Consider the following 13647-nt stretch of genomic DNA (forward strand, 5'->3'; position numbering starts at 1 on the left):
TTATATACATCAGCAGCAGATACAAATTTACTTCTGAAGATCAAGGATTCATCACTGGGCATCTATTCCTTAACTTTCATCCAAAATATACCATATGAAATAAGGCAATCATATTATGAGTTCTTGCTTACAGGAAATTTTAGTAATTTTATTCATTTTTCATAGCTTTACAGCTTCCATAAAAATAATAGTCACTGTCGTAAGTATAAAATGGAAGTTAAAGGGAAAATTATCCAAAAACTTCCCTGACCCCCCAAAACTAGCTAGTATATGGCAAATATTCTTTTCACACAGTATCTTTAGGTATATATTCACTCTTAGAGACCATTTATATCACTTGGATCTTGCCAAGATGGTTGCAAGCCATTCCACCCCTGAATATTAGTTCTATTCCTGTTATTACGGTTCCAAGCCATCATTTTAATGGATTTGTTTAGAAAGATTCTATCTGAAGGAACCCCTTTCCACGCTCAATGCTTGATAGTTTATTACCAGCACAGACTCTCCAAACACGTGGTGTGCATCCTGGCTGAAGCCATTAACACATTCTTCACCTTTAACGATTCCTGCCTGTGTGAACTTTCTGATGGTATATAAGACGTGAACGGTGACTGAAGTCCTTACAACAGACGTCACATTTATACGGTTTTTCTCCAGTGTGAACTCTCCGATGGGCTTGAAGACGTGAACTCTGACTGAAGCCCTTCCCACACTCTTCACATTTAAACAGTTTTTCCCTAATGTGAACACTCAAATGGACCCTAAGATTTGAGGGGAGACTGAAGGCCTTACCACATTCCTCACATCTATGGGGTTTCTCTCCTGTGTGGACCCTCTGATGATGGCGAAGGTTCAAACTCCTTCCGAAGCCTTTCCCACACTCCTCACATTTGTAAGGTTTTTCTCCAGTATGGCCTCTCTGATGGTATATAAACTGCGAACTGTATCTAAAACCCTTTCCACAGACATCACATTTGTATGGCTTCTCCCCAGTGTGGACTCGCTGATGGGATTGAAGACCAGAGGACTGACTGAAGCCCTTACCGCATACACCACATTTATATGGTTTCTCTCCAGTGTGGACTCTCTGATGTACCCGAAAATCTATAGCCTGACTGAAGCTCTTCTCGCACTCCTCACATTTATAGGGTTTCTCTCCAGAGTGGACTCTCTGATGAGCATGAAGATTTGATCGCCAACTGAAGCCCTTCCCGCACTCCTCACATTTATATGGTTTTTCTCCAGTGTGAATCACTTGGTGCAGTTTAAGATTGGAACTGTAACTGAAGTCCTTACCACACACGTCACATTTGTACGGCTTCTCTCCAGTGTGGACTCTCTGATGGGTTTGAAGCTTTGATGACTGACTGAAGCCCTTCCCACACGTTTCACATTTGAATCGTTTCTCCCCAGTGTGGACGTTCTGATGGACTTGAAGATTAGAAGCCTGACTGAAGCCCTTCCCACACTCCTTACACTTGTAGGGTTTCTCTCCCGTGTGAACTCGGAAATGGATATGAAGATCTGTATTGCGGGTAAAGCCTTTCCCACACGCCTCACATTTGTACGGTTTCTCTCCAGTGTGGACTCTCCGATGGCATATTAATGGCGAATTGTGACTGAAGCCCTTACCGCAGACGTCGCATTTGTAAGGTTTCTCCCCAGTGTGGACCCTCTGATGTATGTGATAGTGTGCGGCTTGAGTGAAGCCCTTCCCACACTCCTCACATTTGTAGGGCTTCTCACCCCTGTGGACCCTCTGATGAACACGAAGATTAACACTCCAACCGAAGCCCTTCCCACACTCTTCACATTTATATGGTTTTTCTTCAGTGTGGACTCTCTGGTGGCACTGAAAGTTGGAACTTTGACTAAAGCATTTCCCGCACTCCTCACATTTATAAGGTTTCTCTCCAGTGTGAGTCCTATAATGAATGATAAGACCTGTGCTGCTACTGAATCCCTTGCCACAACTGTCACATCTGTAGGCCTTCTCCCCAGTATGGTTAAGCTGATGAAAAGAGCTCTTACTAAAGCAATCACCAGACTCATGGCATTTATTGAGTTTCTCTCTTGGGCGAATTCTCTGATGGGTCTGCAGATGTGAGCTCTGACTAGAGCATTTCTCTCTCGTGTGAACGTTCTGATGAAGTGGAAGCACCGAGCTATAACTGACGCCCTTTCCGCACTCACGACACGGATGGAATTCCTCTCCTGGGGGTACATGATGATTGAGGCCATCACTCATGCTTTTGCCACATTTGTTGAACTTGTAAGGTTTCTGTTCTGTGTCAGTGTTAATATGATCGCTAAGTGGTGATTTCTTCATGAAGGCTTCACATACATGCTGGTTATTTCTCATGTGAATTTGCTGACCTCTACTTTGATTCTGTGACTCACGCAGGTATGTATTCCCACAAGAGTCCTGGGTTCTCGAAATTGACAACTCCTGATTGGCAGCGTAAGTGGAGCCATTTCCTTTATGATTCATTACACGATTTTCATTTTCAGAAACCTGAATAGAGTCGCCTTGTAGTAACTGGGAACGCTTTCTCTGAAGGTACCTGGTTAAATCACTTGCAACCTGTTTCCAGATTTGCCAGCAGGATAGTTCTTCATGGGAGAGGTATTTCAATGCAACTTTTTGAAGCGTCTCCATCTCATTTTGATTCTTGCTGCCTATAAGAAAAAACAATATTCAGAGATGAGGAGAAGCAAAGGCTTAGATAGAGAAATGTCAGGATTTCACATCTAGGCCATAGGCGAAGGCCTCAATAAACCAGGGAGAGGGTCATGTCTGTACAACATCACTTATCCTTTTATGTTTCTCCACGCAACTGGAAGCAAAGAATGGGGTCAACAGACTCTTATCCACTAAGCGTAAATGCAACCCATTTAGAACCATAAATTTGATAATTTAATCTGAGAGCTGTAAGTTTGAAATCAAACAGCTGCAGGCCACAAAGACAATCCACACTCTATCCTATAATAACATCAGTTAAAAGCCTACTCACCTTTATCCTCAGTAGGCTTATGACAAGAGGAATTCTACCCAGTTAGGTTACAAAAGCTCAGACTGTAGGCAGAGAATAGTATTTTAGGTCCTGGCAGGAATTTTCTTCCAAGAGTAAATTTGGGAAGTGGTTGGAATACTAACATTCACTGTTCTAACCCTGGTAGTAATTCAGGGCTCTAGAAAGAAATGGAAGTGGAAAACTCATCTTGTACGACAGAGAAAGAACCTGGGAGAAGGAAAGAAATAGAGCACAGAGCAGACTCTCAAAGGCAACCAGGAGGAGGAAGAGGGGAGTTAAACTCGGCTTAGAAGGCTTTCTCCCAGGAGGCTGCAAGGCTTGCTTTTTTGTTTATTCCCTTTAGATCCCCACTCAAATCCTGCTCGTTGGGTAAGGCCTTCCTCACCACCCAATATAAAATAACTCCTCCCCAGTCCCATGCACCTTTGATTCTCCACATTTGGCTTACCCTGCTTTATTTTCCCTGCAGTACATATTATGTGACTTACTGTATACTTCCTAACTTTTTCTTGCCTTTTAGACACACTAGAGTGTAACAGTCATGAAGAAAACATGCGTTTTGTTTTCTTCATTACATTATCTCCACTGTAATAGAATTTTTCAAATTGTTGGGATGCATTAACGAACTATGAAACCAATTCCATAAATTGGACAAATAGTTAAAAAAAACAGAAAAATAAATAGAATATGAGAAGTATATCACAAGCAGTAAGGACACCACTATATGAAATGCCTGTTTCAGCTATAGACACACAGATACATATGCACACACATTACATTCATGCTGGGTCGAGATGTAGAAGATTTGATTGAGGATGAAATGAATGGAAGCCACTGGCTTAAAATGTTTGGCGGGGGGTACCAAGTCCTTAATAATTAAGTTGCTTAAATGTAAAGTTAGATTCTGATAATATAAGCTGAAAAAGTCTCAACATGTATGTATGCATTTCTAGGTATGGTAAGCTAATCAAATGGCCCCTAAAGATGTCCATGCCTTAATCCCTGGAACCTGTATGTTCACGTACGTGGCAAATGGGATTTTAAATTTTATTAAATTAAGGATCCTGAGATGGGGTGCCTGGGTGGCTCAGTCGGTTAAGCATCCAACTCTTGATTTTGCCTCAGGTCATGATCTCAGGGTCATGAGATCATGCTTCACACTCAGCGTCTCTCTCCCTCTCCCTCCAGCCCTCTCCCCTCCCCTGCTTGCATGTGCATTCTCTCTCTCCCTCAAAAAAAAAAAAAATCCCAAAATGGAAAGTTATCTTGGATTATGTGGATGGGGCCAAAATAGTTACAAGGGTCCTTATCCTTGGGAGGGGGGAGGGAACTCTCCTAGGCCCCACCCCATGCATCTCTCCCTTTTGTTGGTTCCAATTTGTATTCTTTTGCTCAGTCACTAGAGCATGTGACTCTTCATCTTGGGGTTGAGTTGGAGCCCCACGTTGGGTATAGAGATTACTTAAAAATAAAATCTTCAAAAAAATATGGCTGATTTGTATTCTTTTTGCTATAATACAATTATAATTTTCAGCATAGAGCTTTCTTGAATTCTGTCGTTCTAGTGAATGCCAGTCGGGTCAGAAGGGAAGGTGGCCCTGGAAAGCCCGGCTGGTGTCGGACGTCTCATTGGGCAGTCTTGAGGACTGTGCCTGTAACCTGGGAAGTTGGCGTTTGGTGAAGCTAACTTCAGGTGTTTGATCTTAGAACTCACCACAGCGTGTCAAAGGCTTCTCACGTTGCTGCATCAGCTAGTTAATATGGGCAGGAGGCCAACTGTACTGGAAAACCTTAGAAAGTCGGTAATTTTCTTTCCTAACAGGACTCTCCTCATCTTCACAAATTTTATCAGTGTCTTTTGACGTCTAGAAATGTCCAATGTGAAACTACTCAACGACTAACCATATGTGGGTTTTATTATTTCGGTGTTAGAGAGAGGGGAGGGTGGGTAAGTGGGAAGCTGGCTGCATGAATGAGGTAGCCAACCTGAGGTTGTTCCATAAGAGCTGATGAACGGAACTGCCTGGCACACCGACATTGATAATTTCTTATAGTTTAGTTATGCATTCCAATAACTGTGAAATTTTTTATCTCCTAAGGTTAATCAGTATGAATCTTTACATATTCAAAGATGTCTGAGAAATGAGAATTATGTTAGACCTTCACTGGAAGACAATGTTCCAGAACAATCCACTGGTCACACTAGTGTGCTCTAAACCTATCAGCCATCTCTAGGAATAACAGAGATGTGATGTCCACTTGTCTCCAATATCTGTAAGCTTTTCGTTTTTAAGAATCTTTACAAAAATAAGCCCTTTAATCTGTCCTCTTGTGACCTACAAAGAACATTTTAGGAGTTTTTGAATGTGGGGCATGGTTGCAAAACCCTGAAACATGCTGTCGTTGAAGAGGTCAAAAAACCTTTGAGAAAAGGTGGCAGAAAATGCTACAAGATTTGTTAGAAGAGAGACTTGGTCTATCATGCAAAAGTGAGACGTGACAATACTTATTAGGGTCATCGTTCCTGAGGTGAAGTCTGCACGTGAAAATAAGACCCAGCGAAGTGAAGCAAGTATCTAACATCCTGAACACATCAAACATGAAGCAACATAAACAGGGAAAAGGACAAAAGAAGTACATCCATCAATTACTCACAGAATTCATCACCCAATTTATCACATTTGCAGACAGGCTTCTCTGTTTTCATTTTTCAAGCACAGGGAGACTGTACGAATTTACTCGCCCTGGGAATATTGAGTTTTTAATTTCTAAATGAGTAGAACTGAGGAATATGTAAATTAAAGAGAAAGGAAAGGAGATGGAAAAGTGACGTGAACAATGAAGAAGAGGGAGAGGGCAGGAGAAGGGGGGCAGGCAGTGAACGACTAGGTGGGAAAGAAATCGGCAGGCAGGGGACACAGACCAGGCATTCTTCCCATCCGGGAAAGGCTGGTATCCTAGCTCACTTCTACAAGGGCAGAACAACTAAATAACTTATTCTCATTTAACAAGTGCACAATATCACCTTCCATGCAGAAGGCCCACCTGAGGCTTTGAGTAGACACAACAAACAAAATGCCAAAATTCCTACTTCACGGGGAGACAGACGGTGAACAAGTAAATAAAAATGTGTTAGTGGGTCAGGTGATCAGACACAAAATAAGGCAGGGTGAGGGGACGGAGAATGGAGAGAGGGTGGTGTTTTAAACGGCAGACACAGAAGGCCGAGCAGATGCAGATGAAATCCAAGCAAAGACCTTAGGGAGTGGCCATGGACTCTTCCCAGGCAGAGGGGGAGCTAGTCGAAGGCCCTGAAACAGCAGAGAGAACACCCCAGGGGAGCAAGGATGCCAGGAAGGATCTAAGCCAGGGTAAAAGCAAGGTTGATCAAAGAGGAATGTGATGAGGAATCCAGAGCGGGTAGGATCTTGTAGGCCACTGTGAGGACTCTGAGTGAAATGGGAAGTCTCTGGAGGGTTTTCAGAAGGGGAATGGCATGACCTCACGTGCTTTCTAAGGAATCACTCTGGTACCACGTGGAGAACAGATGACAGGGGTGCAAGGCATGAGGCAGGGAGGCCAATGTGGAGGCTGCTGTCCCAGTCCAGGAAGGAAAGGACAGTACTCAGACAAGAGTGGTAATGACAGACATGGTGAGAAGCAGATCAGCGGACACCTGAAGGAACAGCCACATGGTCCTCACTGGAATACCCATTTCTTTGGGTTTCTCCTTCCATCATCCAAAGGTTTTCTTCTGCCTCCAACTGGGATACCATATCCGGCTTGAAGGGAAGATGTCCTATGAAAAGGCAGATATACGCTTCTAAGATACACACACAGCTAAAATATATTTTTGTCCAAGTTCTACAATCCTCAGAACCTCTAAAGGGATATTTTAGGGACTTTTCTGATCATGAGCTGCAATAAGTAAATTTAGGTCATGACCTGGTTCATGTCTAGATAGAGATAAAATCAGATTTAGCCAAGGTCTGTTCTCACCCTACTTCCCACACTCTCACACCACTCACCGCAAAGGGTCCGTTTTTGCTGCAATGCGAGCAGGTCTTGATAAGGAACTCTGATAGTTTCTATCCTTATTCTATTTTATTCTATTTCATTGAAAAAAAAAATGCCAGCCCAGGGTACTAAATTAATGCCATGACCCACCAAAGGGTCATGACCACAACCTGAAAAAGTATTTGAAAGACAGAGTATAAAAGCCAATTTATAATTTTTTTATGTTTCCCATTTATAATTAATTTAAACAGGGTTTCTCAACTGAGGCACTACTGATATTTTGGACTGGCGAATTCTTTGTCCTGGGACCTGTACTGTGCCCTGTAGGGGGTTTAGAGGCACTGGTAGCCAGTGGCACCCTCCCCGCCTAGTTGTACCAATCAAAACTGTCGCCAGACATTGCCAAATGTTGCCTGGGGGCAAAATCACCCCTGGACAGAATTTTACCTGAGCAGAAAAACCAGGAAAACACATGCCTGTAGTCCCAGGGATTAGCAAACCTTATGTCTTCAGGGTCAGAGAACCAATTCAAAAGGTCCAAAGCTTTGAACTAAGGACACCGACTCTCAAGGGGTGTCATGGGGCTCCTGTTCTCACCCACAGAGACCAGGTTCTTGAAATTCTCCACCATCACGTCTCGGTACAGCTTCCTCTGGGTGGAGTCCAACAGCCCCAGCTCCTCCACGGTGAAGACCACCGCCACGTCCTTGAACGTCACAGCCTCCTACAACACCAACCACACACAACCTCAATCCCATAATCTCCACTGGAAAAAGGGCAGCATCGAGAAGGATAAGAGGATTACCAAAAAAATTGACTACTCCACAAAGCTTGGATTCTGTCACTGTTTGTAACGTTTGCAATGTTCACAGGCTTCGGCAGCCCTCCCAGGACAAGCACACGGCGCTTCTGTGTTTTCAACGTACATGCTGTATCCACCTGCAGTATTCACAGCTGGTGAAGGCACTGAGTTCAAAGTTTTAATTCCAGGACCTTGGGGAAATTCCTTAACGTCCCACTACCTCAATTTCCTCTTCTTTTTAATGATGTCTAAACCGCAAGGTGTTTGAAAACATTACATGAGTGAATATATGTAAAGCATGCAGAATGGTGCCTGGCGTGTAGCAATCTCCTCCAATAAATCTCAACAGTTATTATCGTTAGACTGTCTCGTTCCATTTTATGACCACAGAGTATAATCCTCCTTAGAACTCATGATTGATCTTTCATCAATCCAAATCATGTATAATTAGTTACAGATTTTTTTTTAAGATTTTATTTATTTGACAGAGAGTGAGAGTGAGAGCGAGCAGAGGGAGCGGCAGAGGGAGAGGGAAAAGCAGACTCCCCGCTGAGCAGGGAGCCTGATGCGGGGTTCGATCCCAGGACCCTGGGATCATGACCTGGGCTGAAGGCAAGATGATTAACTGACTGAGCCACCCAGGCACCCCCAGATGTTTAATTTTAATCAATGCTGCAAAGATCCTTTTACAGAGATCTCCGCTAAAAGTGGCAACTGCAAAGTCACAGAATAAACACTTTCAAAATTTTCAAAGCACAGTGGCAGATGTCCCTTTCAAAAGGTTTTCCCAATTCATTTTCATATAAGAGAGTACAAGTGTTCCTGAATCTCTACACTCTGGCCAAATAGGACATAATTCCTTTAAAAAAAAAATCTTCGACAATCTAAGTGAAACAAATAAACAGAAGACCTTTGTTAACATTCACACACATTTACTTATTAATGATCATTATTTTCGTCATAAATTTGCCTTGACACTCCATGTCTTTTACTCATATTCCAACTTCATTTTTCCTTATCTTACTATTCTTAGTAAGAGAGTTACTAAGCCTTTCTCTAATGTATCTAAGTACAGGAGACCCTTGAACAACAAGGGTTTGAACTGCCTGGGTCCACCTTATACACAGATTTTCTTACAGTACTATTAATGTATCCTCTCTTACGATTTTCTTAATAATATTTTCTTTTATCTATTTTATTGTAAGACACAATATACAATACAAAGAACATACAAAATATGTGTTATTCAACTGTTTATGGTACTGGTAAGGCTTCTGATCAGCAGTAGGCTAAGAGAGAAGTTTCTGGGGAGTCAAAAGTTAAATGTGGGGGCGCCTGGGTGGCACAGCGGTTAAGCGTCTGCCTTCGACTCAGGGCGTGATCCCGGCGTTACGGGTTCGAGCCCCACATCAGGCTCCTCCACTATGAGCCTGAGTCTTCCTCTCCCACTCCCCCTGCTTGTGTTCCCTCTCTCACTGGCTGTCTCTATCTCTGTCGAGTAAATAAATAAATAAAATCTTTAAAAAAAAAAAAAAAAAGTTAAATGTGGATTTTCAACCATGCAGGAGGTCAGGGTCTCTAACCCTTGCGTTGTTTGAGGGTCAATTATATATCCCATTACTTCCAATATTACAAATATACAGTTATGAATGCAAATGAAAAAAGAATATGGGAAAACGCAAAGAGCTGGCCTCTAAGCAAAGTAGTAGTGTAAATTCTTTTGTTCTATTTCAAATTCGTATTATTTTTTCAAAGATTGTCTTGTGAAATAATAAATAAAAAACAAAACACAGACGCACACACACAGGCTGCCATACAACATGCACTCGAAATCTGTCATTTTCCATTAACTTTTCCAAGGAAGAGGAGAGAGATGTGCCTAATCTTTGAGAAATTAAATCACGTGTGAGGAGACAGAAAAGAATGCCTTACCTGAAACATGGTCATTTTCTCCTGCTCCTTCTGGGGAAGGTCAGAGTCCTGGGAAGGCATAACTGGGGAAGGACAAAGAAGCCATGAGACGCAGGTCAGGGCTGCCACGAGCCCATGCGGATCTTTGCAGAAATTATACAAGAGCTCTCCTACTTCTAGGCAGATATAGCCGCATAGAGCACGGTGAGCACAGCATGGAGTAGATTCCAACTACTAAGTCTGTCAGCCAGGGGCCGTTGGACAGTGAACAACCTGTACAACCAAATGCAGTATCCCTACTATAAGAATTTCTCATCCTGAGGATGCAGGAAATGAAGGGTATTGTTAACACGTAGGTTAAAAAAAAAAGGGTTCTAAGGTCAAGGGCCTAGGCTTAAATTCTAGAAATGATACTTACCATCTATATAACATTGGGGGTGTTAAAGACAAAACTGTCTGCACCTCACTGGGATCATCTGCACATGAAGATAAGAATTGCGAAGTCATACCTACCTCATAAGGTTGTTCCACGGCTTAAATGAGTAGATGGAAAGTCCAAAGAACCAGAAGTCCCTTTTTCTTGCAGCTGCAAAAAAGCAGACGGTACTCTGCATCACAAACTGTATCTGGAGAGGTCTTTTCCAACAACAGCAAAAAAGACCTGAAAGGTATCTGGACTTCATATATTATCATTCTCCTATGAAAGTCACCTTCATTCTCTGAAAATCCTAATTCCGACTTAAAATTTCTTCTTACTTATCTAACTAAAAATAAATAAATAAATAAATTTCTTCTTACTTAATAATTTGTTGCCCACCTAATAACATTTTATCCACACTGGCATTAGTTTTCTAAAAAAGCATCATTTTGAGTCAATTTACCTCATGAAGTCAAAAGGCTTATTGGTAAAAGCCTTTTATCCTATGTGCATGGAGATAAAGAAGGATACAAAATAAAAATCAAGGCACAGAAGACAGATTGAGAGGCTCCAACATCTGTCCAATAGGAGTATGAGGAAAAGAGACCAGAAGAAATGGCAGAGAGGTCTTATGTCAAAAGATAATTGCTGAGTTCATAGACAGCAATTCTGAACAGTATAAATAAAAATAAATACACTCCTGGGGCGCCTGGGTGGCTCAGTCGGTTAAGCGTGGGACTCTTCCTTTTGGCTCAGGTCACAATCTCAGGGTTGTGAGACCCAGCCCCACTTTGAGCTCTGCACTGGGCATGGAGCCTACTTGGGATTCTCTCTCCTACTCCCTGTGCCCCTCCTCCACCTCTAAAAATTTTTTAAAAATAAATACATCCTAATCAAATCATGCTGAAGCTCAGGAAGTAAATAAGAAGAACTAAAAACAACAACAAAAATCCTTAAAGCTCCCAGAAAAAAAAAAATACGGTTTACCTAACAGAAATGACAATTTGATTTACAGAATCAAGGAAAGGGAATGGAGATCTCAAACAACTGAATGTTATCTCCAAAAGGAAGAAAGAAAATTGTCAAACTTGAATTCTATGCTCAACTGAATGATTGACACGAGGGAGAAAAAAGGTCAATTCAGTTGAACAAAGAGAAAGAACAATCCTAACAATACAAATCCAGAAATAAGCAACGGTAAGAGAACGCTTGCGAATATGCTGGTAACGTCTTTGTTATTTAAAAAAAATAAAAATAAAAGTCCAAGACCGATAGGACCAATTTTGAGGGTGGTTATAACAAAATATAGGCTTATAACCTGCCCTCCAGTTTAAAAAAGGTGGTGGTGGTGAGGTGTCATCATCAAACACCAAGTATATGTTTAGTCTCCACGTTTCTCAGAATGAGAATACATGCTGGCTAAATTTAGTATCTGAGACAGACGACCGTTTTTATTCCAAACCAGTTGAGAGCAAATGAAAGGAAACCAAACTGAAGACAAGAAAGGAGAACAAAAGGAAGAAATGTAAAACGTGGTAAATTCAAAAATAAATACACGTGCGTGTGGTAAAAACTCACATACACACTCACACATATTAACACGGAGATGACACATTCGCAGGTGGATGCAACAAATATTGGAACATTTCCCTCCCTAGTAAGTCATTTACCGAGTGAAGGAAACCTGATGAACTGAAACCGGAGACCACATATCAAGAAAGTACTTTCGTTAGTACGCACCCGGGGCTATGCCCGGAGGAGCCGGGAAGTCGTCCTTCCTCCCCTTTCCAAAGTCAGGGGCGGTGTAGACCAGGACTTGGTGGGACAGCACGACCGCGTCCGCCTCGCGGATAAACTGCAGCGGACATCCCCAGGCGCTAGCGCGGGCGACTCGGGGCGTCCTAAAGGAGAGAAAGGGAAGCTCGGCAAGAGCTCGCTGTCCGGGAGGATGATAGCGGGGACATGCCTTTGCTCCCAGAGCCTCCCTCCCTGCACTGGGACGTCCAGGCAAAAGGGCGCTGGGGACAGAACTACTGTTATCATCGAGAGCAAGAGCCAACCCGTTATCCCGTGTCGCCACCTTTCAAAGCTTGGGACACGTATTGTCTCGCTTATTGCGAATCACAGTTCTACCCAGTAGTTTCTCTCTCGCTCGCTACTTGACGGCGGAGGAAAGTAGAGCGCAGACAACAAGTCGCCAGATATTGTACCGATAGAAGGAGCAGCGCTGCTTGGTAAGTGGGGGAGGAGAGCTGAGGGAATCCAAACTTCCGCCCTCCGTCTCTCAGCCTCCGCCGGCGGCCGCGACTTCTCCATCCTAAGACGGCCGGCTAGGTAGCGACTAGTCCCACGCTCAGGACAAGGCTCGGAGGGGTCGTGGGGGTGCAAGGCTGACTCACCTCCAGACCGAAAACACGGTGGCGGCCTTGATTTCCGGGGCGGAAGTGCCTCTGACTACACGGTGTCCCGGAACTACACTTCCCAGAAGTCCCGAGGGGGGAACAAGCGCCTCAGCGGCTCCTTGTTTCCGGACAGAGTTGAGGACTACATTTCCCAGAACCGTCAAAAGGGGGAAGAACTATATCCGCCCCCTTAAAACACCTCCTTACCCCCAGCAAATCTCCCCATTGGTAGCTTGAGGACTGCAACTTCCAAGAATCCGCTTTATGGTTTCCCGTTTGGCGGACGTAAGGCAGTCCTCTGATGCCAGTGAAGTTGAGTTTTTTCCCATTGAAAAACAAACAAAACGTACTTAGCAAATATCTGAACAGAGCCTTAAAAGAAAAAAAATTAGTAACAAACGCAGATCACGTGATCCTTTACTAATGAAAGTGTACCCACTACTACTAGGCAAAGAAAGGATAAAATGATAGCCTTTATTTTGCAGTTTCAGACACTTTTTAGATATAAAAAAAGAATGAGAGCCCCCCCAAATGCAATGGAGGCACAATGTATTGATTGTAGATGTCAACTTTTGTGAGTAGCACAAATAATTCAAAACTTGGCTTTTGAGGACAATTAGACATACTCAGAGTAAAAAGAGAAGCTTCAGCATACTTGTGTGATCAATTTCCCAACCGGGGCGTTTGTAATCATTCCTCAGAGAGGCTTTTGAATTTGAAGGACGAATACATTATTATTAGATTTTTATGAAATGGTTACTAAAAACTATTATTATTTGCTCAAATACATGACACACTGGTGTTTCAAAGAAATAAAGATGGGGAGCAGAGAGGAATACCTAAAAATACCATGTAGCCACTACAATATATGTTTGCATTTCTTACTTACTGAACATGTTAGGCAGGAAGCTAGGCATGAGCGACAAGAGGATGGACCTTAGATGTCCTGATGGAGAGCCCCAAACAAGGATCGCCCAGGGACCACCCTGTTCCATCCTGTAGCAGATTTGTGGTTACAACATCCTGGCAGAGGTAAATTTGTTGTGCTCCTTGCACTTGTGC

The 13647-nt window shown here is 42.9% G+C and overlaps 1 protein-coding gene across 6 annotated transcripts; it reads right to left on the minus strand.

Annotated features, from left to right (window-relative positions):
- Positions 1 to 113: 113 nt before the first annotated feature.
- On the minus strand, positions 114 to 12657 carry ZNF227 (zinc finger protein 227). 6 transcript variants are annotated; one of them, XM_011237746.3, is made up of 7 exons: positions 12583 to 12657; positions 11924 to 12084; positions 10279 to 10351; positions 9787 to 9848; positions 7650 to 7776; positions 6712 to 6834; positions 114 to 2679 (listed from the first exon to the last, which is right to left on the minus strand). In XM_011237746.3, exons 4-7 carry the CDS (start codon positions 9844 to 9846, stop codon positions 557 to 559), a joined length of 2433 nt encoding a protein of 810 aa, XP_011236048.2. In that variant the 5' UTR covers positions 9847 to 9848; positions 10279 to 10351; positions 11924 to 12084; positions 12583 to 12657; the 3' UTR covers positions 114 to 556. The 6 variants fall into 6 exon arrangements, with proteins under 6 accessions (XP_011236048.2, XP_034528778.1, XP_034528775.1 ...); XM_034672887.1 differs by having other exon boundaries at positions 7650 to 7991; XM_034672884.1 differs by lacking the exon at positions 12583 to 12657 and adding an exon at positions 12394 to 12576.
- Positions 12658 to 13647: the final 990 nt, after the last annotated feature.

Source organism: Ailuropoda melanoleuca, chromosome 12 (genome assembly GCF_002007445.2).
Source record: "Ailuropoda melanoleuca isolate Jingjing chromosome 12, ASM200744v2, whole genome shotgun sequence".
Classification (NCBI taxonomy): domain Eukaryota; kingdom Metazoa; phylum Chordata; class Mammalia; order Carnivora; family Ursidae; genus Ailuropoda; species Ailuropoda melanoleuca.

Excerpts from the sequence above, each read along its gene's own strand:
- ZNF227 (XM_011237746.3), bottom strand. The coding sequence starts at position 9,846 with ATGCCTTCCCAGGACTCTGACCTTCCCCAGAAGGAGCAGGAGAAAATG. Across the intron at positions 7,777-9,786 it reads AGAAAATGACCATGTTTCAG|GAGGCTGTGACGTTCAAGGA; the intron begins GTAAGGCATTCT and ends TTGGTGTTGTAG. Across the intron at positions 6,835-7,649 it reads CAAGAACCTGGTCTCTGTGG|GACATCTTCCCTTCAAGCCG; the intron begins GTGAGAACAGGA and ends GCCTTTTCATAG.